This window comes from Camelus dromedarius, chromosome 11, assembly GCF_036321535.1.
Source record: "Camelus dromedarius isolate mCamDro1 chromosome 11, mCamDro1.pat, whole genome shotgun sequence".
Taxonomy (NCBI): Eukaryota; Metazoa; Chordata; class Mammalia; order Artiodactyla; family Camelidae; genus Camelus; species Camelus dromedarius.
In genome coordinates this window covers 13,528,357-13,550,813 of record NC_087446.1, presented here as the reverse complement: position 1 = coordinate 13,550,813, position 22,457 = coordinate 13,528,357, and the positions used below count along the sequence as shown (strand labels likewise).

Genomic DNA, 22,457 nt, shown 5'->3' with positions numbered 1-22,457 from the left:
TATGGTACCATAAAAGAAAACATTTGGTCTTTATTTCTGTAATAGTTCTTACTGAATTGTGTGTGTATATACAGAAAGACAAACTTATATGCTCAAAATAATTCATGCAGTGTTTAAATCTAATAACTTTCTTCTCCAATGTAGACGAGGGTCCAACGTATCTCTTACGTTGGACATGAGTAGCTTGGGGAACGTTGAACCCTTTGTGACCATACCAACCCCACGGGAGAAGGTAGCAATGGAGTATCTGCAGTCAGCCAGCCGAATTCTCACAAGGTCACAGCTGAGGGACGTCGTGGCAAGTTCACATTTACTCCAAAGTGAATTTATGGTGAGCTGGCTGTTTATTATTCATTCTTAAGTAGGTATTTTGATTTACTGGGCACTAGAGACATATACTAAAATGACACTGTCCTCCACTCAGGCAGCTTACACTTAAATGGTTATAGTTCAAAAGCTTAAATGCAAAAAATTTAGATCCAGGCTGCATCTCACCAACTATTGGTAAGTGTTCAAACTAGAACATGATAGTGAAATTGAGGCAGATATTCAGGAGCTGGCCAGACAAAGAAGTGACAGAAAGGAGCTGGGCATTCCGGGATGAAGGAACAGCCTTACTGTCACAGCTTAGGAAATTAAATTGTTCAGTTTGACAGGAGCATTGAAATTGAAGCGAGGAGTGACAAAAATTGAGCTTCGGAGATATAAAAGAAATCCACGTCTCAGTACACATTTAAGGGTTTAGACTTGTGTTTGAAAAAGATCACTATCTGCAGTAGAGTCAGCATTAGCAAGAGGTATTTTGGAGACTCTAGAGATAATCCTGTGGTACTGTGATGGTGGTCCAAACTAAGATAGTAGCAGTGAACATTGGGAGAATCTGCAGATATCTACAATAAGTGAGCTTAATCAGGTAAGGCAGCCAAGAGAAAGGGAGAAGTTAGGGATGACACCCCTGTTCTTGGACTTGAGCAACAGGGTGCATTCAGTGCCCTTTGATGAAATAAGGAACACAAGAGGTAGACCAGATGTGAGCTAAAGATGATGATGAGTTTCATTCAGCTAAAAATGATGGTGACAGATGTGTGCTGCTGGTGATAACTAAATGTGTGAGAATTTCTTCCCAAAGAGCATGGAGACAGATGAAACCTTAGACAGATGCCCAGGGGAAATATCCATTGTATAGAATCCCTTGCCTGATGGATCAGTTGTACATGTGAAGCCATGTCTGTTGGGTATAATAAATTGGCCACCCTAGGATTAGTGCAGATATTCGCAACCACCCTAATGGTGAAAGGTCCAACAATGGTTTAGATCCGTTAGCTTTATCAATTATTATTAAGTGTCCAAAGTAAAATACAAGGATGCAGTTTTAAAAATTAGACTTGGTAGCATGTCATCTTTTTATATATGAAGAAAGTGAGACGTGGGGGTTAAAAGAATCAGTCAACAATCACACAGGTGGCCAAAGTTACCCCTAGTATTCTTGTCTAGAACCACAGAGAGTTCTTTGTTCTATGAGATAAGCCTTTGACATGGGCTACTTCCCTAGAAGGAAAGATGAGGCCAACAAGGAAGGTAGAGGAGAAGGATAATGCTAGAAGATGACAAATAGTCAGTGTGTGTCAGAAAAAGGAAAGAGCAGGGAGAAATCAACGTATTTACTGCTTTACCAAAACAGACTAACTTGTTTGAAATTACCAAGCGTGAGCATGTGGTTTCTATTGAACATCCAACAATCTGCTTATTTTGGTAACTTGGAACTGAGAACTTGTAACATCCCGTTGGAGCAGAGAGGAGGAATAAATCTCACAAATAGCTAAAATAATGCAAACTTACAAAATGATATTTTTAAAGTAAGCTACTCTCTATAGACCAAGCCTTAAATTCATCGTATAGTCAGGCTTTTCTCAGATTTTCAGATTAACTGAAAACAAGGACAATTTTAATCAATTTGTAGATAATTTCTTTCATTTCAATGAATATTAGAGTGTTGAGTTCTATTTTCTGCCAGGGAAAGTGAAAGTAACAAAAATATTATCTTATGTGATCTAGGGATAAAAGTTATTTCGTTTCATACTAACCTTAGTTAAGCAATCCTTTGCAGAATTTTAAGTTAGAGAACATCCTATTTTGTATAACCAAATCTTTAAATATTTGTTTGGACCATTTTGAAAATTTTGACTTGTTGTTTTCTTTGTCCAAGTTGGCTTCAGACGCTCACCTTACAGGTCTCACACAGAGAGCCACTTCTACGCTAATTGTTCCTTCCCCCATCATTTGACATATATTCTGATTGAATAAGAATATTTATATCCTTCTCAAGTGGGAGATGACAATGCCTGGGTGCCCTTCACTAAAAATAATGCATTTACAACCACAAAAGGAACAGCACAATGTCAATCTTTTCTTAATACAAAAAATGCATCATATGATCATCACTCGAATCAACAAAAATGTCCTTTATATTTACCATTTGGGGAGGAAGGTTTTCATAATGCTAAAAGAATTACAATTCATGTTAAAAGTGAATCCATCATAAAGAAGTTTTTGGTAATGAACCTACAGAAAGACTGGAAGAAATTGGAATACATTGTTTTAAAAGCAGATTTTTTTTTGTTGCCTGTTTATAGATTTCCAGCAATTATGTCAGAACAGGATTCTTAGAACCTAACCAAAATTGCCTGTGTCTCTTTAGTAACTACAGATATAGTAATACTCTCTAACACACAAAGCCTTTTCTTAAAGTCAGCTTGTCAGGGTGCAGCTGGTATGTTTATGAAAGGAAGGGTGTTGGCCAACCAGAGGGGTGGTCTGTTGTTTTATAAATGACTTTGAAGTCCAGTAGAACCCTGGATCAGATTACCCCCTGTGAAGACTTCCTTTGTGGCAGCATTAGATACACTATTTGATATCATTTATTATTGCAGGAAATACCAATGAACTTTGTGGATCCCAAAGAAATTGACATTCCACGTCATGGAACTAAAAATCGCTATAAGACCATTTTGCCAAGTAAGTTTCTTTCTTCCTTCCTTTCTTGCTTGCTTGCTTTCTCGCTCTCTCTTTCTTTCTTTCTTTTCTTCCAAGTAAATAGTTTGTCTTGCAGAGCACAAGCCTTCCCCATTCACCCCCCACCTCACCATCTCCCATCCTCACAATTTCCATATACACACTTGGAAGCTGCAAACACATATCAGGACTAATAATCATTCAAGTGGTCTGAGGTTAGTAACTTTATCTTGTATTACTCTGATTAGAATCATCAGCTCACAATTCCAGTTGACACATGGTTCAGGAACTTTACTGTGGCACACATTATGGCCAGATGATTTTCACTAAGGGTGTCAGGCAGATCAATGGGGAAAGAATAGTCTTTTCAATAAATGGTGCTGAGACAACTGGATATCCACCTGCAAAAAAAAAAATATATATACCTCACACAATATACAAAAATTAATTCAAAGTGGATCAGAGGCCTAAATGTAAGGGCGAAAATAAAATTGTTCATACAAAGTAGATGTAAATTTTCATGACCTTGAATTAGTCAGTGATTTCTTAGATATGACAGCAAGGTATAAGCAACAACAAAAAAGCATACATTGAACTTGATCAAAATTTTAAAGTTCTGTGCTTCGAAGGACACCATCAAGAAAATAAAAAGATCACAACATTGTAAAATGACTATAACTCAATAAAAAAAGTTTAAAAACAAAGAAAAAGATGACTCACAAAATGGGAGAAAATATTTGTAAATTATACATCTCATCTTTAGAATATTTAAGAACTCTTATAAGTCAATTATAGAAAGACAAATAACCCAATTTTAAAATGGACAAAGGACTTAAAATAGACATTGCTCCATAAAAGATATACAAATGACCAGTGACCAAATAAAAAATTGCTCAACACCACAATGAAAAAAAAAAAGAAAAAAATTGTTTAAGAAAAAACACAATGAGATACCATTGTGTATCCACATGATTATAATAAAAAAGACAATAGAAAGTGTTGGCAAGGATATAGAGAAATGGGAACCTTCATGCTTAGTGGGTAGGGATGTAAAATGGTGCAGGTGCTTAGGAACAGTCTGGTGGTTCCTCAGAAGGTAAGACCTAGGGTTACTGTATAACTCAGACATTCTACTCCTAGGAATATACCCAAGAAAAATAAAAACATGTGTCCACATAAAAGCTGTACACAAATGTTTGTAACAGCATTAGTCATAACAGCCCAAAGAGTAGAAACAAACAAAATATCCATCAAGCAATGAATGGATGAGTCAAATGTAGTATCTTCACACAATGGAATATTATTCAGCAATAAAAAGTAATGAGGTGCCGATGTGTGGTGCTACAACGTGGATGAACCTTGAACACATTATGCTAAGTGAAGGAAGCCATCACAGAAGACCTTATATTGTATAATAACATTTATACGATGTGTCCAGTTAGGCAAATCTGTAGAGACAGAAGCTACAGTTGTTGCCTAGTGTTGGAGAGCGTGAGAAATGACTGCTAAAGGGGATGGCATTTACTTGGGGGATAACAAAATGTTATCCTTCCTAGAAACATTCTATTTGCTATCTTGGATCTTCACAGAAGAGTCTGGGAGCTACAGGGGCTGCCTCCAGAGCCATACTGCTGGGGTTCAGATCCAGCCACACCACTTACTGTATGGCCGTGGGTAAATTCCTTAACTTCATCTGTGAAGCAGGAGTAATAGTATCCACCCCACAGGGTTGTTGTCAAGTCCAGTGCTTCACACACAACAAAGTGTTCAGTGTTAGCTTTCTCATCGTAACTCGGAAAGATATTATTGTTCCTTTTTTACAGAGATGGAAACTGAGGCTTATAGACATTAAAGAAGCAAGATTCAAACCCAAACACATCTGCCCACATGCTTTCCACCACTGATGGTTGCACATCTCTGGGAATTAAAAAAAGTAAAAATAAACTCTGTGACGGCTCACTTTAAATGAATGAATTGTTTTGTATGTGCATTCTATCTCAAAAAAGCTGTAACCAGACTTCATTGTGCTTAACCTAGAGTCCCTGTTAAAAACCCAGAGTCCTATGCCCCACCCCAGGGATTCTGTTTAAGTAGGTTCTATTGAACCCAGGAATCTGTATTTCTAGGAGTTATGAGGGTGATTTTGATGCAGATGATACCAGGACCACACTTTGAGAAACAGTGTTTAGACTATGTTAAAACTAAATTTAAGTCCATGAAATTGATCAATGATCAAGCAATGAGCTAGATGTCAGAAACCAACAAGGAATAAGGAGCAGCACATAAGATCAAGGAGGTCACAGACTAGAGAGGAGAGATACATAAACAAGTAATTATGTTCAATACAATAAGAGCCAGAATAGAGATCTTGCCCAAGTGGTGTAGGATTATGAAGAGGACTGAGTAAGTAATTCTGCCTAGAATAGCAAAAATACTTTGGAGAGGAAGCAATATTGTCAGTCATTAAACAGATATAGTTGGAGCTTTGGCAAAATCCACAAACATCTCAAGGCAATAGCTCTGGAAAAATGGAGCCACAAATTTTTTTTTTTTAGCTATTGACATTGAAATAGTTGAGTCTTCATAATTCAGTCCATTAATTCACTCATAAAATACCAAATTCTCCATATTTATGGTAATAGAGCATGAATTACTGTTAATGGTATCTTTGGGTTTCCCCTTCTGTTGGAGTTGGAAACACATTGTAAATATTACTCCATTGTAACATATTTTCAACTGGTCTGCATAGTTAAATCTCCTCACCTAAGGGGTAGTCACTGTTGAAAGATATTTTCTAATTACAGTTGGCTGGAGGCAATGAAAGTGTTAGAACCAGTGACTCTCTCTCTCTCTCTCTGACTCTCTCAGGAATTTTCATCTGAAATTCACCAAACATAAATAATTAGGGCGTGTACATCCATTGCAATTATTATACTTAACCACCTAATCTCAGAAGGATTTGGAAATTATCAGGATTATTTTAAAGTTCAGCCTTCTCTGTTTCCTGCCCAGATGGTATCAGACGACTGCTCCATCGTCCTGTGTCAGCTTTTCCATTCCCAGAACTGGGTGGGTCACTTGAACCAGGGCACCTGTGCTGACAACTGATGTTGCAAATGACGGATTTTCTGTTGAAAAATGTCTGTAGCCTGAATACCCCACCCACCCCCTGTTGAGCAAAATATAATTTAGTAAATATAGCCTGGGCAAGCCACATTGTTGGTTGAAAATCATCACAAAAGACTGGAATGAATAAGAAAAGCTGCTATTTATGGTTTATTTTAGACTGTAATATGGGATACATTTGAAACACTCCATAAAATAATAATTTTTCAGTGATGAAGATTTTAAATATCATAATTGTTTTTATTGTTTCAACCTGCAATAAACTCTCAAGTTGGAAAGGTTCCGGCTTGTACATATTAGTGAGGTGATATAATTGGGAGGATGTTCTGCAGCAGAAATATGGATGGCCAAGGACTAATTAAATTGTAGCTGTTTTTCTAAGGATGATGTCAGCCTCACTCAGAACATTCTTAAGTGATAGATTAAAGGGCTAAGGTCAAGTTTATATCAAATTACTTTGCAATATAAACAAATATTAGTGATGAAATTATGTCTATGTCCTAAACACCAGAACAATGGGGAAAAAACTGTTCTTATATCAATATGAAATTATTTGTACAACAAAGGATAATAATAAATTTTATGTATATTTCTTTCATGCAGTCAGTTTGTTAGTACAATATAGATAAAATTTAAAAACTCTATTTACTCTGGCCATCATTTTATTTAAAAATGTAAAGTCTGGTGATGTTTTCTACCTAAATTATGTTTTCTGTTTTATTATAATAAGCACCTGGAACAGAGTGGCTATGCAAATAAGCAAACCACTCATTAAAGCCACAAGTTGTGTGGCTGAGGGAAAATTTTGGAGTTAGACTTGATTTCCTGTCCTGGCAAAAGCATTTACAATTTATGGCAGGCTACTTAATCCTTCTGTACCGTCCTTTCTTTATCCCTAAAAATCGTAATAGTACTGTTACCCTGTAGGCTAGTGAAGGAATTAAATACTCTGTAAAAAAATGCCAAGGAAAGTTCCAACTAATAGTAAACCCTCAGCTAATGTTAGTTTCTCCTTTTCCTCTCTACCTAACTGAAGATAAATCCATCGTCAACCCCAAACGCAATTCCAGAAAATAAGAACACTAAGTGTGGAGAGAGAAGTTTCCAGTTTCAAAAACAGGGTATTGAAGAGCCTTGCTTTCTCTTACAATGTTCACATGGATCTTAAAAAGTGAATTTCACATAGTCACCATCCTGCATTGCCAAAATCAGCACTGTCCACCAAAACCCTCCACAGTGATGGACACGTGAGAGCTGTTAGCTACGTGTGGCCACGACCGCTTGAAGTACAGCTGGTGCACCTTAGGGACTGGCTTTTAAATTTTTAGAGTTTCATTAACTTAGGTTTTCCTGCACGTGGCCAGGGGCTACCATCGTGAACAACGCAAGCCTAGAACCTTCTCTTTCGCCTGCAACAAATTTGAAAATGACTCCCAGTCACCCCGAAGGGGTGGCCAGTCCCTGCCTTTCCTTCCATTTCCTATTTATCTTGAATTCATCTCTGAAAACTACCCGCCCCCTCTTGTGCCTGCCTTTGCCTGTCACCAGCAGTGATGCACATGTCCCTCATCCAATGGCGTCTTCTCCGACTTCAAACCTCAAGCCCATTTCTTCCTGGAAAGGAAATCTTCAGCACAGGATAACTAACCGTTCACAAAATCTGATATGATGCCAATCAAAACATCAAGACCTGGGTACCACGCTGTCTGATAAGTAAAAGGTTTAAGATTGCCAGAAGGTAATTTAAAGAGACCAGGGTCGGGAAAGTTCATGTGTTCTACACACCAAACCTGTATGTGTTTGTAATTGGTTGAGAAGAGAAAGGAAAAAGGAAGGCGGGAAGACACCAGAGAAGGAAGAAGAGAGGAAAAGAAGGAAGGAAGAAAAGAAAGAAAGGACGGGAGCTGAGGAGGAAGGAAGGAGAAAAAGGAAAGAGGAAGAAAAGAAAGGAAGGAAAGGAGGAAATGAAAAAGGAAGAGTGTAAGAGAGGGAGGAAAAATGATCAGTGTTCAATTGATACTTTTATATTGATATAAATATTAATTAGTTAACACAAATATTAATAATATTTCTAATTGTTACTGTCCAGATGTGCCATGAATGATATGCTAAATATTTAACATATAATCCAGAAATATCAACTCTCAAAAAAGTTGTCCTGGTGAATTTGACTAATATGTAGACTGACAGTGCATCACATGAATAAAATTATAACAGTAGTGGTGACAATGGCAACAAAATTTGGGGGGTTTTTTAATCGTTGGATTTTTTTTTTATTAGATTATACTAACATTAAAAAGGCTTTGGTTGGAACCGTACATTTTCCCCTGCTCAGACATACATTGTATTCTTGTGGGGCTTTTTTGTTTTTTTGGGTTTTTTTTAGTATTTGGAAATCTCTGAATACTTAGAAATACTACAAATTACCAATTTCCAACATAAAGCTAATTTAGCTTGACAGGAAATCTGCTTCTAAGCAATTCTGAGGTCGAGTTCCCAGTAACTCATATACATTGTAGGCATTATCAAAACTGAAAAAAAGTGAGCCTCTTTTCAAGTATGAGTGGTTTAGGGTGTTTGTGGAAACTTTTAATAATCAGTGGATACCGAAAAGGAGTGGAAATTTTCCTGTCCCCTTTGCTAAGAAAGGAAAAAACATCTAGAAAAAAACCAGAGTTTTAACTCTGTCTAATCAAAATTAATTCTGATATTAAACACTCTCTGAGCCACATACCAAATAGAAATCACAAAGGACAAAAAGTTAATTAAATATAGCCCTTGCTCTCAAGGGGCTCACCACAATCCATTAAGAGCAGGCAAACATTTAAGCACTTAAAATACAAGATGTTAAATACTAAAATGAAACTCAAGGAGCCTGAGCAAAGGAAGGGCTACCTAATTCTGCCTGGGAAGACAACGGAGGGAGGGCTTCAGAAAGAAGCTATTTCTTGAACTGAGCCCCGAGAGGAAGACTTTACCATGCAGAGAAGACAAGGAAATAATGTGTGCAGAAGCCAAGAATCTTCAAGAACATGGCCTGTTTGGGAGATGGCCAGAGGGCCACGTGACTGGAGCATCTGGTCCACATAGAAACGTGATTATTGATGAGGCTGTGGGAGAAGGTGAAGACTTGCAGGACCGGACCCACTAAGGAGCTTGGGTTTCATCCTCTAGACCTTCACTGTCCAGTAGAGCAGGTACTAGCCACATCTGGCTATGGGAATTTAAATTAATGAAAATTAAATAAAATTAACACTTTAGTTCCTCAGTTTGTATGGACTACATTTCAAGTGCTCAGGAGCCAGCCTGACTAGTGGTTACCATTTTGGACAAGGCAGCTAGAGAACATTTCCATCAGTACAGAAAGTTCTGTTGGGCTGTGTTGCTCTAGGCAGTCGAATTTTCAGTAAGTATTCATAATAAAATGAGTGCAATGGACAAACGAGTTCGTAAATAATGTCTTCTTGGAAATTCACAGAGTGTATTAGCATAATAAAGATCCCGAGAAATCCTGAAGTAAAAGGAATGGGGTTCAAGTTTGTTGAATTCAGTGTTTTCCATACTTATTTGATTACTGAACCCCCTTTTATTAAGGATGATCTAATTTACACATTATACGATGCCATTCTATATATTACGGAAGAAATGATTTATAGGTAAGAGTTTGGGAAATACTGCTGTAGGCAATTAGGGACCATGGATGTGATCAGATTTTACGTTACAAACACCGCCTTGGCAGCTATGAGAAGGATGGATTGGTGAAGAACAAGACTGAAGGCAGTAAAACCAGATGGGAGAGTCAGGTCCCTGTCTAAGAAGAAAGCCTTGGAAAGATGGAGGCAAGATAGACCCCAGTGAGTTTTAGGAAATAGAACGGACAGAGTAAGAATGATTGGACATGAAGTGTCCAGTCCAGTAGGACAACTAGTGTGCACACCTAACAAAGAATAACAGGGGGTTATCAGGAACACGTGGAGCACGTGGAGTTTCACAAACCTGTGGGATACCCAGAAGGAAACAAAAACATTTTTAAATGTGGTCTCTAAGTGAGGAGAGTAGCCTTCGGTAAGATATATATTTGGGAGTCTTCAGGAAATGGGTAATAAAATCATGGGAAGGAACCAATTACCCAACAAGGCAGCGTCAAGTGAGCACAGAAGAGGGTCAAGTTGAATCCTAGAATCTGCATCATTAAAGGGGGCAGACGAAATAAGCAGGAAATTGAAAAGAGACCACCGAAGAGGTAGCAGGAAAACCAGAATGCTGTGACCCTGCATCCGAGGGAAGAGAAAACTAAAAAAAAAAAAAAAAAAAAAAAAAAAAGATATATGGTCAACAGTTTTTGAATTCCACAGAGAGGACATGAAAAAAGAAATACCACCATAGACTCATTGGGTTTAGTAACAAAGGGTCAGGAGCAGCATGGGCAAGAGCAGTGTCTGCATAAGACTAGGGTTAGGGTGGGTAGAGTGTACGCAGAAGGACTGAATTGTGGATGGGGAGGCAGGAAATTGGGCATGACGCACTCTGAAAATTTACCTGTCAGGAAGAAGAGCGACAGGACAGTTCCTGCAGAGGAATGTATGGGACTGACTTCTAAAGAAATGGAGGGGACCACTTAAATCAATGCAATAGATATTTATTGTCTATTATACATAGAAGCACTGTGCTAAATACTAGGTCTTCTAGAGATCATGAAAAATCCTTATCCTTGCCCTCAAGAGGTTTAGAATGTACTGCGTTAAAGAAATTGTAAAGGGATGATTTGATCTTAACTCATATATGAGAATGTTGGTAAGAATCACTACCATGTTTTTCGTAACATCATGGTTCGCAAAGAGCCTTGCAACTTCTTGACGGAAAGTGATTTTAGAATTTAAGACAGCGTTGCCAGCACTGTAATAATTGACTTGTTATCAGATATTCATGCTGTCAGTGAACGAACCCGTGGTAACAAAAGACAGCTTCTTCCAAATAGTGAGAGGAGATTCGGGCCAGACCGAGTGGTTGCTCAGGACAAAAGAGAGGCCAGAGTTGGGAGATCTGAGGCAAATCCCAAATGCAAAGAACAAGAAAAGGCGCAGAGATGAGAAATGGGGTCAAGAATCGGAAACCCACAAAAAAAATAACATGAAGTAGAAACATCATCTCAGGCTTATGGGCGAGATTTGTGTCAGGATCAAGGGTCAAGACGGTCCCAAATGTCCCTCAATAAACATAAAACAATAAAATAAAATGGATCAAGAGCCGGACACACAGACACACCAGCAGAAAACATTGACACACGTCAGATGGTCATGTTATGACAACAAGTGTGCTGTGTACGGGTTATTGGTGCTCCAAGGAACTTTTAAAAGAGTTAATCTGGTTACTATATTCTTTCTTGTTTTCTTCATTAGATCCCCTCAGCAGAGTGTGTTTAAGACCAAAACATGTAACTGATTCTTTGAGCACCTACATTAATGCTAATTATATTAGGGTAAGTAAATAAATTTAAATTTCTTCCTGAAGAGCATGTCAATTTACTGTTGGGAATTATTGGGGGGTTTTGGGTTTTTTCCCTCAGAATATATTGATTTTGATTTAACTTGGTTACTAGCAAGGCTTTTTTTTTTTTTTTTTTTTTTTTTTTTTTTTTTTTGCTTGCTTGGTCATAGTAACACTAGCAGTGGGTCATTTATAGCATGTTTTCCCTTCCTGCGTGTCTGTGGCTGCAATTCTCCTTCTGAGATGCTCTGGAAAGACCTGAGCATTAGAGCTGTCAGTACCGTATGCTGCACCTGCCCTGCTGGGAGACAGCCAGGTAAATTGCGGTGCTAGAATCCTGAAGCTGCCAAAGTCTGTGTTGCTTTCGGACTAGCAGGGCTCTTTTGTTTTAAAGATCTTTCACCCAAACTTTCGGCACGAGGCATGACCTTCAAAGCCAACATGTTGTCTCTTTACTCACACCAGGGCTACAGCGGCAAGGAGAAAGCGTTCATCGCCACGCAGGGCCCCATGATCAACACCGTGAATGACTTCTGGCAGATGGTTTGGCAGGAAGACAGTCCCGTGATCGTTATGATCACAAAACTCAAAGAAAAAAATGAGGTATGACCTTTACCCAAGTACGGAACGTTATATTTTTCCCATGCTGTAGAAGCAATGTTGTATACGTAAAATTGCCACATACTGAATAACAGATCTGAGATGGAAACTTTAAGACATTTAAAAGTGAAGTAACTCTGCTTCCGAAAAATGGTCCCTGGTGTTTTTCTACGAATGGCAACTTTCCTTCCATTGAATCAACATACTTGGCATACACGGATCACATTTGTACCCGTGTATCTCTGTAAGGAAACGAGGGGCCATGAGAGATCCCTCTGATGTACAGGCAGGGAAATAAAAAATTATTCATTTGCATCCCAAGTAATTTTTTTTTTTTTTTTGGCGCAGGGAGGTAATTAGGTTTCTTTATTTATTTACTTTTGTAGGAAGTATTGGGGGTTGAACCCAGACAGGACCTCATGCACCATAGGCATGCGTGCTAGTGCTTGAGCTACACCCTCCCCCTCCAAGTAATTTTTGAGCACCTGCTAAGTGACAGGCCCTGTTTTATTTGCTGGCAATATATTAATAAACAAACACAAAGATTCCTGCCCTTGGGAGATTTTAACTTTCTAGTGGGGAGAGACAGATAAAAAATAATAAACATAATAAACTCATAAAAATAGGGCATCTTAGAAGGGAGAGATGCCCAAAGGGGAAAACAGGAAAAGGGGTTAAGGGCGGTGGGTGTGCTGGGCTGTAGGGAGAGGGTAAGAGGAGGGGAAACTGCAGGACTTGTGGGCCAGGGAGGATGAGCCTCGCCAAGAAAGTGAGATGTGGAGAAAGGCTTGAAGTTAACAAAACCCAAGCAACTTTCTCAATATCTTCATAAAAAATAAAAAAATCCAAGAAAGAGACAAAATTTGATTCTACGTCCATACTAGTAATTTTTTCTCAGGACTGAGTTTACAGAATATTTGTTTTGTATTTTGCATCATAAAAAGAAAACTGTGTCATTGCGAAAGGTGCTGTCCCTGGGACGGCTTACACTTCACGGCATCTCATTGAGATCATTTACCATCTGATAACTAATCAGCATTTGTGCTTGTTTTCTTGTCGAAATTACTGTACCAGGGCCTCACCATGACAATAAGAATTTAAGAAAACTGAACTTTCCCTGATCCTCGCTTGGTGAGTTATAACTGTTGATTGTAGCATAACCCTGCGGCTAATCAAGAAAATTCAGGCCCACAAACAGCAACTTGTAAGGTTTTTTGTTTTTTTTTTCTAAGTTTGTTGTTTTCTTCCATTTTTTGCTGCAATAGATAAAGGATCTTTTTCTGACATTTATCCTGGAAAAAAAAGTACCTTTTTGGCCAGTAGATGAAGTTACATACTTCGTTAACTATATGCTGATTAAATAAATACATTTCTATGAGTCTTAATGAAAGCCTGAGGTAACAGAATATAAATAACCCCTAATATCCTCAGTTGCTTCACCCACTATCAGTCTGTCAACATATTAAGCCACTGACAATTCCTGTACGTTTGAGTAATATCTATAACAATTTACCTTCCTGGTAGGAAAAGATTCTTCAAGTGTTAAAGGTGTATATTCTCTGTGTATATACACCCCTGCCTCCACACATAGGATTTATGTAATGTGACAGGCTAGCTAATCTGAAAAACCAGTCATGCTGGGTAAAAGATGATATCACATGCACAGCAGAGCTTGGGGGAAAAAGTAAAGAAAATCCCAGCAATCAAAAACTGAATAAAAGGCGCAAAACCAGAGAATTTCAGGTTACTTGTGTTTCAGTGGACTGGAGACAAAGCCCTGGGCTTTGCAGGAGGCAGGGCTTAGAACTGAGACTTTCCATAAAGTGAGCACCTGCAGGGCCACGCCTTTAGTCGGAAATGGTGAACCGCAAAAATAAACTTGCCTTCCGAAATAGGACTGTAACAGGAAATTAATCTACCGAAGTCTGGCCTTCTCGTGGGATAACTAAAAAGGTTCTCTTGAGTATTCAGAATTCAAAAGCCAGGAAACGCCAAGTGTTAAGTAATTAATATAAATTAGGAATTTTTATTTATAGAAATCATTTCTAAATTAAATTATATTACTTTAAGTAATTAATTAAAAAAGTGATACCGCGTTGGTAACGCTCTGGGGCACTTTACAGAAACAAAGGCAAAACCTTTCTGGGTGCATATACCCTTCAGCATACACTTCACAGAATTTCAGCAGAGAAAGTCCAGCTAAACATAAGCTCAGAATTCAAAATTCTGAGACAAGTAAAAAAAATAACATAAGGAAAAATCAGAAGAAATTAAAATAACAGAAACTATAAATATAAGCTGTATTTTTTTGTATAATTAAACACACAAAATATAAAATTTAAAATCTTGACAAAAGAACATGTTGTTATCAAAAAAGACTAGGAAGAGGGGGAGGGTATAGCTCGAGTGGTAGAGTGCATGCTTAGCATGCGTGCGGTCCTGGGTTTGATTCCCAGTACCTCCTCTAAAAATAAATAAATACATAAGTAAACCTAATTACCTTCCCCCACCAAAAAATAAATAAAATTAAATAGGAATTTTTAAAAAATTAATTAAAAAGAGATTTCCTTTATAAAAAAAAAGAGTAGGAAGATTTAAAAACAAACCAGAGTCCTGGAAATAAATACCATATAGGCATTAAAATGAAAAAGGAAAACCTCACTAGTCCAGTTTATTAGCAACTGGGCAGAGCGAAACAAATAATTACTAGATTAAAAAACAGAGCTAAAGAAATTACCTGGGAGATCAAAATGACCAGAAATATGAAAGAGAAATTCAGATACACAGAGAACAATATTTAGGTGGCCGGGATGTGTCTAACGGATGTATTAGAAGAAGAAAAAGGAGAATGTAGAAAAAAGAAATAACATTTGAGGAAATAGTGGGATTTTCCAAAACTGGTGACAGACATGAACTTTCAAATTTGAAAAGCACAGTAAGTCCTAGGCTGGTTCAGTAAAAGTAAATCCACAGCTAGACACATCTGCGGAGCTGAAAACACTACGGAGATGATTTTAACAACCAGAGTGACTAACAGTAGAAGCCAAAAATCAGTAGAATAATGCCCATAAAGGAATGAAAGAAAGTGACTGACAACCCAGGACTCATCCAAAGTTCAGCAACCTTTCCTATGACTCCTGCCCACTCTGGTTTGAATTACAATTTTCTAAATAGACTGTCACGATGCATTTTCTCAAAGCACATTCATACACTTACTCATTCTATTTCTTCTATTAAAAATAAAACCATCCCAAATCAACATAGAAAATGCATTGTGATTTATGTAACTATGTAAATATTAATATGTAAATGTTTTGAAACAAAAAAGTTATATTTCCCACAAAGAACATGACTAATTTGTCAGTGTTGCATATTTATTAAGGATTAATACTTGGCAGAGCATATGTGAAACAATATCTCACAAGGACTAGAGAACACGCTGTAGTAACCGTGTAAGGTAAATGGTCACGTTTGTTGTCTAGAGCATTTCAGTCCTCAAATTGTGTGATATATTTGTTCCCTTAAAGAAAGAGTCAGAAGAATGCTTTTATTGCTTTAAGCTGCTCTTGAATCAGGGTTTCATTAGAACAGAAGAAGCTAAGGTTGTTGGTTAGTCAGAAAGTGTTCCTTAGAAATTGAGCAGGATGTGACATATTTTAAATTCCAATGTAGGGGAGGGTATAGTTCAAGCGGCAGAGCGCGTGCTTAGCATGTACGAGATCCTGGGTTCAATCCCCAGTACCTCCTCTAAAAATAAATACATAAATAAAACTAATTACCTGCCCCAACCCCTGGTCAAAAAAAGAAAAAGTTCAATAGGGATGATATGAACAAGTGGCAAATATGCCAAAGCCTCAACAGACAGTTACATTCTTCCCTTCTGTCCCCAAGACCAAGGTTGTCATTCTAAAAGAACTGCGGTATGAGATAAATGTATATTTCAAAGTGACACTGACTTGATCCATTGGTGATGCTCAAAACTCTCCGTCCTCAATGTGCAAAGGAATAGAGCCGTCTCGTCCTTTCTTTTTCAAGCCCATCATACTTGGAGCTAACTTGTTAGTACCATTCTCAGAATTCACATTCTCCATAGGAGAGCCAAGTAGATCTGTTGAAAGCTAGAATTTTTTTTAAATATTGGCCACACCCATTTGGGATTTGCCCCGGATTTTTCTCTTTGGCTGCACAATTTGGAAATTGGAGAGGTATTTTTTTTTCCTTACCATTTTTAGCCTCTTGCCTTTTTAAATGTCTGGGATACATCTGGAAATATCAAAGTCAAATAGATTACGTTACGTGTTTTCTATGTGTAATTTGCTACATGTATTTTCCTGGACCCAGTCCTAATTCCAAAGATCACAGTAAAGATTTTGACTTCAGTTACTGTTGATTACTCATTAAATTAAAATAAAAATTCCTTCCCATCCAGATTCTCTAAATACGTAAATATAACACTGGAGAGGAAACTTTGATGTTTTACAGATCAAAATGATACTGAGAGGTCTGGCTCAAAAGAAATACGCAATAGACTTCACGTTACCAGGAAGACACTGTTTACTGAAAATGTGCCAACTTTCAATTGTGTTAAGCGTCATTGTTTGGAATAGACAAAAATCATTTCCTCCAAAAATATGTGAAGGTGGAGTTATCTTTAGAAATTCCCAGGCTTTATATTTTCATGAACCTTTCTACTTTCTAATAAGAAAAAAGGAATAAATGAATAATTGCCAGCTCTCTTATTCAATAGCCCCAGGATCTCATGGTTACTCACTTTTTACAAAATGAGGAAAGAGCAAAAATATTTTAAAATAGAGCTGAAAAATCAGTTTTCTTACACTGCAAGAAAAGAAGAGTTTTTATTGCAGGTAAATTTGATTTCTTCATTTAGATAAATCTCAAGAAGGGAAATCCTCTTGAAAGAAAGAAAACATTGAAAACACAATGTTTAAACTTTTCATATGAACTGTTGCTTTACTAGAGAAGACACAGTGGCCAAACTGGAGTTAGATCAGTCTAAACGTGACAAGAAGCATCCGCGTATTTCCAAAGTCTTCAGACTGGCTCAGACTTTTGGCTAGAAAACAAAAGAAGTAACTGTGAATATTGGTCATGTTACATATACTGTGGAAGATAGTTTCTACCCACTGCCATTTATTGAATGTACATAGTAAGCACAGTTCATACATAAATTCAGTTTATTTTCACTCTAACTGTACAAAGCAAGATTTACTATCCCCATATTAAGGCTAAGAACCCTGAAGCTCAAAGGTTAAACCATTTGCCTAAAGCCTCAGAGTCAGTGAGTGATGGAGTCCAAATTTTAATCCAGGTTCATTTGATTCCAAAGCCCACACACTTAATCGCTGCCCCAACATAATGAACGAGCCAAATAAGGATGCAAGACATTAGAAGGCAGGGGACCCACTGTTGGCTTCAGGGAACAGTAAGACATGGAATTTATCGTTCACAAAGTGAGGGAATCCCTTGGTGACTTGGCCTAACAAAATAACTTCTCTGAAGTATTTAGCACAGCCGTAGACTCTCTCGATATTCACATACACCTTTCATTTGAGTTCAGGTATGTGACTTCAATACTTACAAACCCCATTTTGTCCATTCAGCACTTTGCAAACAGTTTAATCTCAAAAAGTGAAATAAAGAAATTCTATTTTAAGTATTCCCTTCTTTCACTCCCTTCCTTTCTCTGTCTGATAAAATTACGGAAAAGATTTAATTACATTTACGTGTCCAAATAGCTCATATGGTGCCTTAGAGCTTTTCAGTAGGGACCTCCAGAGTAGGCAGGTGCACAAGGGAACTTAATCTGGGCAAAACAACCGCACATGGACACCGCATAGCTTGCGTGAGTTGCGTAGTTTGGTGTGGTTTGAGCACGTGTAGCATAGTAGGAGGGGAAGGGAGATAGGACTGGAATGTTAACTTTTGCCAAAGAGTAGAGAGAATAAAAAAGGATCTGTATTCAGTTGTATAGTCTGCTTTTAACATTGTATTATGCGTGTTCTCAGTGTCATTTAACAACTCACCAAAAACATGATTTTAAATGACTGCTGGAATTTCATTGTGTGAACTCTAAAAATGTGTGGAATCATTTCCTTATTAGCAGATACTTAGATCATTTCCAATTTTTTTATCCACATCTGTGATTATTTCATGAAAGTATATTTTTAGGTGTGAAATTACCTGGCGAAATGATGTGAACTTCTGAAAGAACCTGTTCCCAATGTGTTTTCCAGAAATGGATCTAACCAGACCATCATCTTTAGCATCTGGAATTCTCCAGCTAACCTTGATGACTTTCAGTACACAGTTCCTCTTCCTCTTTATAAAACATCCAGTGCTGTGTTTGTGCACATTCATTCATTCAGTTACCAGTTTTTTAATCAACCATCAAGCACCCGTGTTATGCATTTGGATTATATCTTTTTTGACGAAATGGACAAAAATCCTTCCCTTCGTGGAGTTTACAATCTGAAAGGGTATAGCTGAGTGGTAGAGTACATGCTTAGCATGCACGAGGTCCTGGGTTCAATCCCCAGTACCTCCATTTAAAAAAAAGAAGGCGAGGATACACAATAAACAAGAAACAAAATTTTAAAATATTATATACAGTTACAAAGTGTTAGGTGCTGTGGAGAGGAGAAAACATATGGCAGAGTAAGAGATGGCAGACAGTTTGCTCTGAGATCAGGTGGTCATTTTAACATTTATAGATGGCAAGCTATATGAATCTTATGAATACGAAAGAAGATAAGTAATGGCTTCATTAAGTCAAATTACAGCTACTATGGATATGTCTTTATTTAAATACATCCGAAAAAGAGGTTTTTTGCAATATAAATATTAATTCAGTGTATCCCACGTTTACCTTAAGTTTCATTATAAAATCTGATGGATATTCAGATGGGAATGACTGGCTATTCAATATGTAAGTAAATTATAATTAAAAAGTAAGTAAACTTTCTTAGCTGTACATTTGAAGAGAAAATGAATTTTTCTGATAAAACACTAGCAACAAATGTTAATGATGCTATGTTATATTCCAAATGCATGAAATGAAAGTAAATCATCTCAATCATTTTAAATTAGCTTAAAAAATTAGAGTTTAAGTTAGAGAATCAAGAAGGTAACTCAAATATACATAGACAGTCTAGAAACTGGGCTGTTTGAGCTCCCAAATAATTAACATTTATTCGGTACAGACAATGTGTTTTGAAATCAGTCTTTACAGTCAATGTATTTGTAAATCCCTCTGTAAGTGAGGACACTGAGGAACAGAGAGGTTAAGCAATATGCCCAAGGCCAAACAGTCAGCAGCCTGACTCCCAACTCCTCCTCCCCCTCCCCCTCCCCACTGTACACGCCCTCCTCAAGTCTTCCTCCTACTTGTGGTGGGAAGGGAGCAAATTCCAGTGCAAGCAGTGATGGTGGCTGGAGAGCCGCGTGTTGAATTGCTTATAGTCCAGGTTAAAATCTCTGCCCATTCTCTTTAGGAAGGAAAGAGGAGATGCACATGGCATTTTGATTTGGTTTAAAGGAAAAAAAAAATGCATTGAATCTGTTCATTCAAAGTAGTGGACAAGGTGGGAAGGGTATAGCTCTGTGGTAGAGTGCGTGCCTAGCATGTATGAGGTCCTGGGTTCAATCTCCAGTACCTCCACTCAAAAAAAAAGTAAGTAAGTAAGTAAACCTAATTACCGCCCCCGCCAAAAAAAAAAAAAAAATGACTTAAAGTAGTGGACAGTTTGAAAGTGTGGATTGGAACAGTGATGGAGAAGTCATGCTCAAGTTAGAGATGAAGTGTGAGGTGAACAAGAGGATTCACACTTTGTACCAAGAAGGAAAATAAACGAGCAAACGAAGTCCCATAATCAGGGACTTGTGTGTCCAGACAAGGTCAGCAGGGCAGTGTTGGAGGACAGTGGAGACCCAGCAACTGGTATGCAGCTTTCCTGGAGGAACAGAATTAGATACTCCATGGTGAGAGAGGCAGCCGGACCTAGCACTGCCCAGCAATGCCCAGCAGCCCGAATGACTAGGGGCTTGACAGTTACGCTACCCAAGCAATTAAGAATGGCCAGACATTCAGAGGCTGACAGCCCCTAGGAAAAATTACTCACCTGTCCTTTCAAACATGCTTACATTCCAAACATAACTTGGCGCTTCAATTTTTAATCTATTAGAGTCTTTTCAGTTGCTGTAGCCTGCTTCACTTCTAACTGGTTAGAAGCCTGCTTATTTGACACAGCTAAATTAAAAAAAAAAAAGTTCAAGTGGAGGCTTAAACACACACAAAAAAAGCCTCTAATGTTTTATTTTGTCTTAAACCAGGTACATTTGTTGATATTCAAATTTGGTCTTTATTTTATCATGGAACTGCCTTTAAAAAAATATTGGTCTAAAGCTGGAGTTCTAGGTCATCTAGTTTGTGTAAATCATGCCCTTTATACAGCATTAAAATGTCCCATTTCAGTTTTTTTAAAAGGAGGGAGAACATTGAAAAGTTTGTAAAACAATATGAATGCAGAATCCCGTCTAGATTTTCAAGCTTTGCTCTTTTATAATGTTCTCACCTGTATCTGATTTGACTGCAGTTTGCTTTACTAATTCACTTTTTCCCCCCAGTGAAAACGTAATTAATGTGTGCAATTATTTCATAGAACAGTTCTTTTTTTTTTTTTTTCCTTTCTCACTCGTGTTTCATTGATTGAGTTACTGGGCTCCAGTAACGAGTACAACTTCCATTAAGAAGTTCAGGCGTAAATACCACTTGGTGAACGCGGCTCAGCAGATAGTGAAGATGTGCTGGATTTAGGAAGAGAGTGGACCGAGGGCATTCAGTGTTCTGTGAGCATCAGCGTATTTCGTAGAGAGAAGGGAGAGTGCTGGTTAATGCTGTGCTGCAAAGCTGGTCGGTTAATAGTGCAGAACTCAAAAGATAGAAAGTTGAATTTATAAGGTGATATTTGCTCAGAGGGTCCAAGCCTCCAAGGAGATATTCTCAGAGACTCCTACCAAAACACCTGAGCTTCAGTTTCCTCTGCTGTAAAATGATTTTAAAAACAATAATAACCATAATACCTACTCTCTGCTCTGCCAAACTCAAATGATCGTGGAAGGGATTCAATGATATAATATTGGTGAAGGCACTTTGAATATTAAATTGCTGCATCTAGGTTAGTAATATTTAATTGGAACGCCAAGAATAACTATGACCATAATAATTTTAGACAATCTGACCCATTCTGTCCTTCTCATATGTGAATGTAACCCAAATGTCACTGTCTTCTTTTTGTTTATTTAGAGCCACTTTCTATTCTGTTTTTAATATGTGTCTTTAGCTCACAGCACAAATCTCTTTGATTTTTTAAATGCATAGAATTTAAAAAGAAAGTAACTTAAAAATAGATTACTTTTTTCCAGGCAACTAAAATGCTAGCTAGATCTGCTCCCTTTATGCTTAAATAGCCCCAGTGGGGGTGGGGGGGTGGGGTGAGAGAGAGGGTCAAAGAAAGAAAAATCATAAAAATAAGAGTTTGCATCGCTTTGGATTGCATTCTACTTTTGCTATAAACCAATATTTATAAATAATTGGTTGACGTCCAGAATCTTTACAGTCAAGGTTCACTAATTACTTGTTTGTATAAGAGACACATGACCTTCTGGAAACCTCTTTTTTTCCTCCAAATTATGAATTCTCAGAATTAACAGAAAATTTTACTGAAAGAATCAGCCCAGTTAGCAGAAGAACAGTGATGATTTGGGGCTATATTCTGCGAGATAGCATGCCATTCTGAATTACCTACAGTTGGTGTGGCTTCACAGTATTATCTGTAAGAGAGCATTTTCCTTCCTTGCATTTTCTTGTTTCACGTCATTGTTAACACCACAATAAAGAAACCCTGAAAGGCTGTTCATGAAGATCATTTGAATGTGAACTTGTGCTCTTAGAAGTAACTACATTTGCAGCTCCCCCCACCTCACATTCAAAAGCACCTACACTTATCTGGTCTCTTTTTCTAGTTCTCTTAAAAGGGGTGGTGGTGGGGGGGGACGTATTCAGTGTGTAAAAATAAGCTATTGTATCTCTGAGAGGAGATGGGATGCTAATTAAGGGTTGTTTGAATGAACAAGTCACATTGCATTGTCTACTGGGAGCCGGCTGCCAATTGCATTTTTGGTAGAGAGTCAAGAAAAACATTCAGGAGGGCCCC

At 37.7% G+C, this 22,457-nt stretch overlaps 1 protein-coding gene across 2 annotated transcripts in view; it reads left to right on the top strand.

Moving 5' to 3' along the window:
• The window catches only part of PTPRR (protein tyrosine phosphatase receptor type R), a 228,625-nt gene that overhangs the window by 182,811 nt on the left and 23,357 nt on the right, over positions 1-22,457 (top strand). For both annotated transcript variants that reach the window (XM_010988223.3, XM_031463125.2), the window contains exons 7-10: positions 145-331; positions 2,931-3,015; positions 11,538-11,617; positions 12,091-12,228. In XM_010988223.3, the coding sequence (XP_010986525.3) occupies positions 145-331; positions 2,931-3,015; positions 11,538-11,617; positions 12,091-12,228 (490 nt within the window). The remainder of the gene's footprint in view (positions 1-144; positions 332-2,930; positions 3,016-11,537; positions 11,618-12,090; positions 12,229-22,457) is intronic.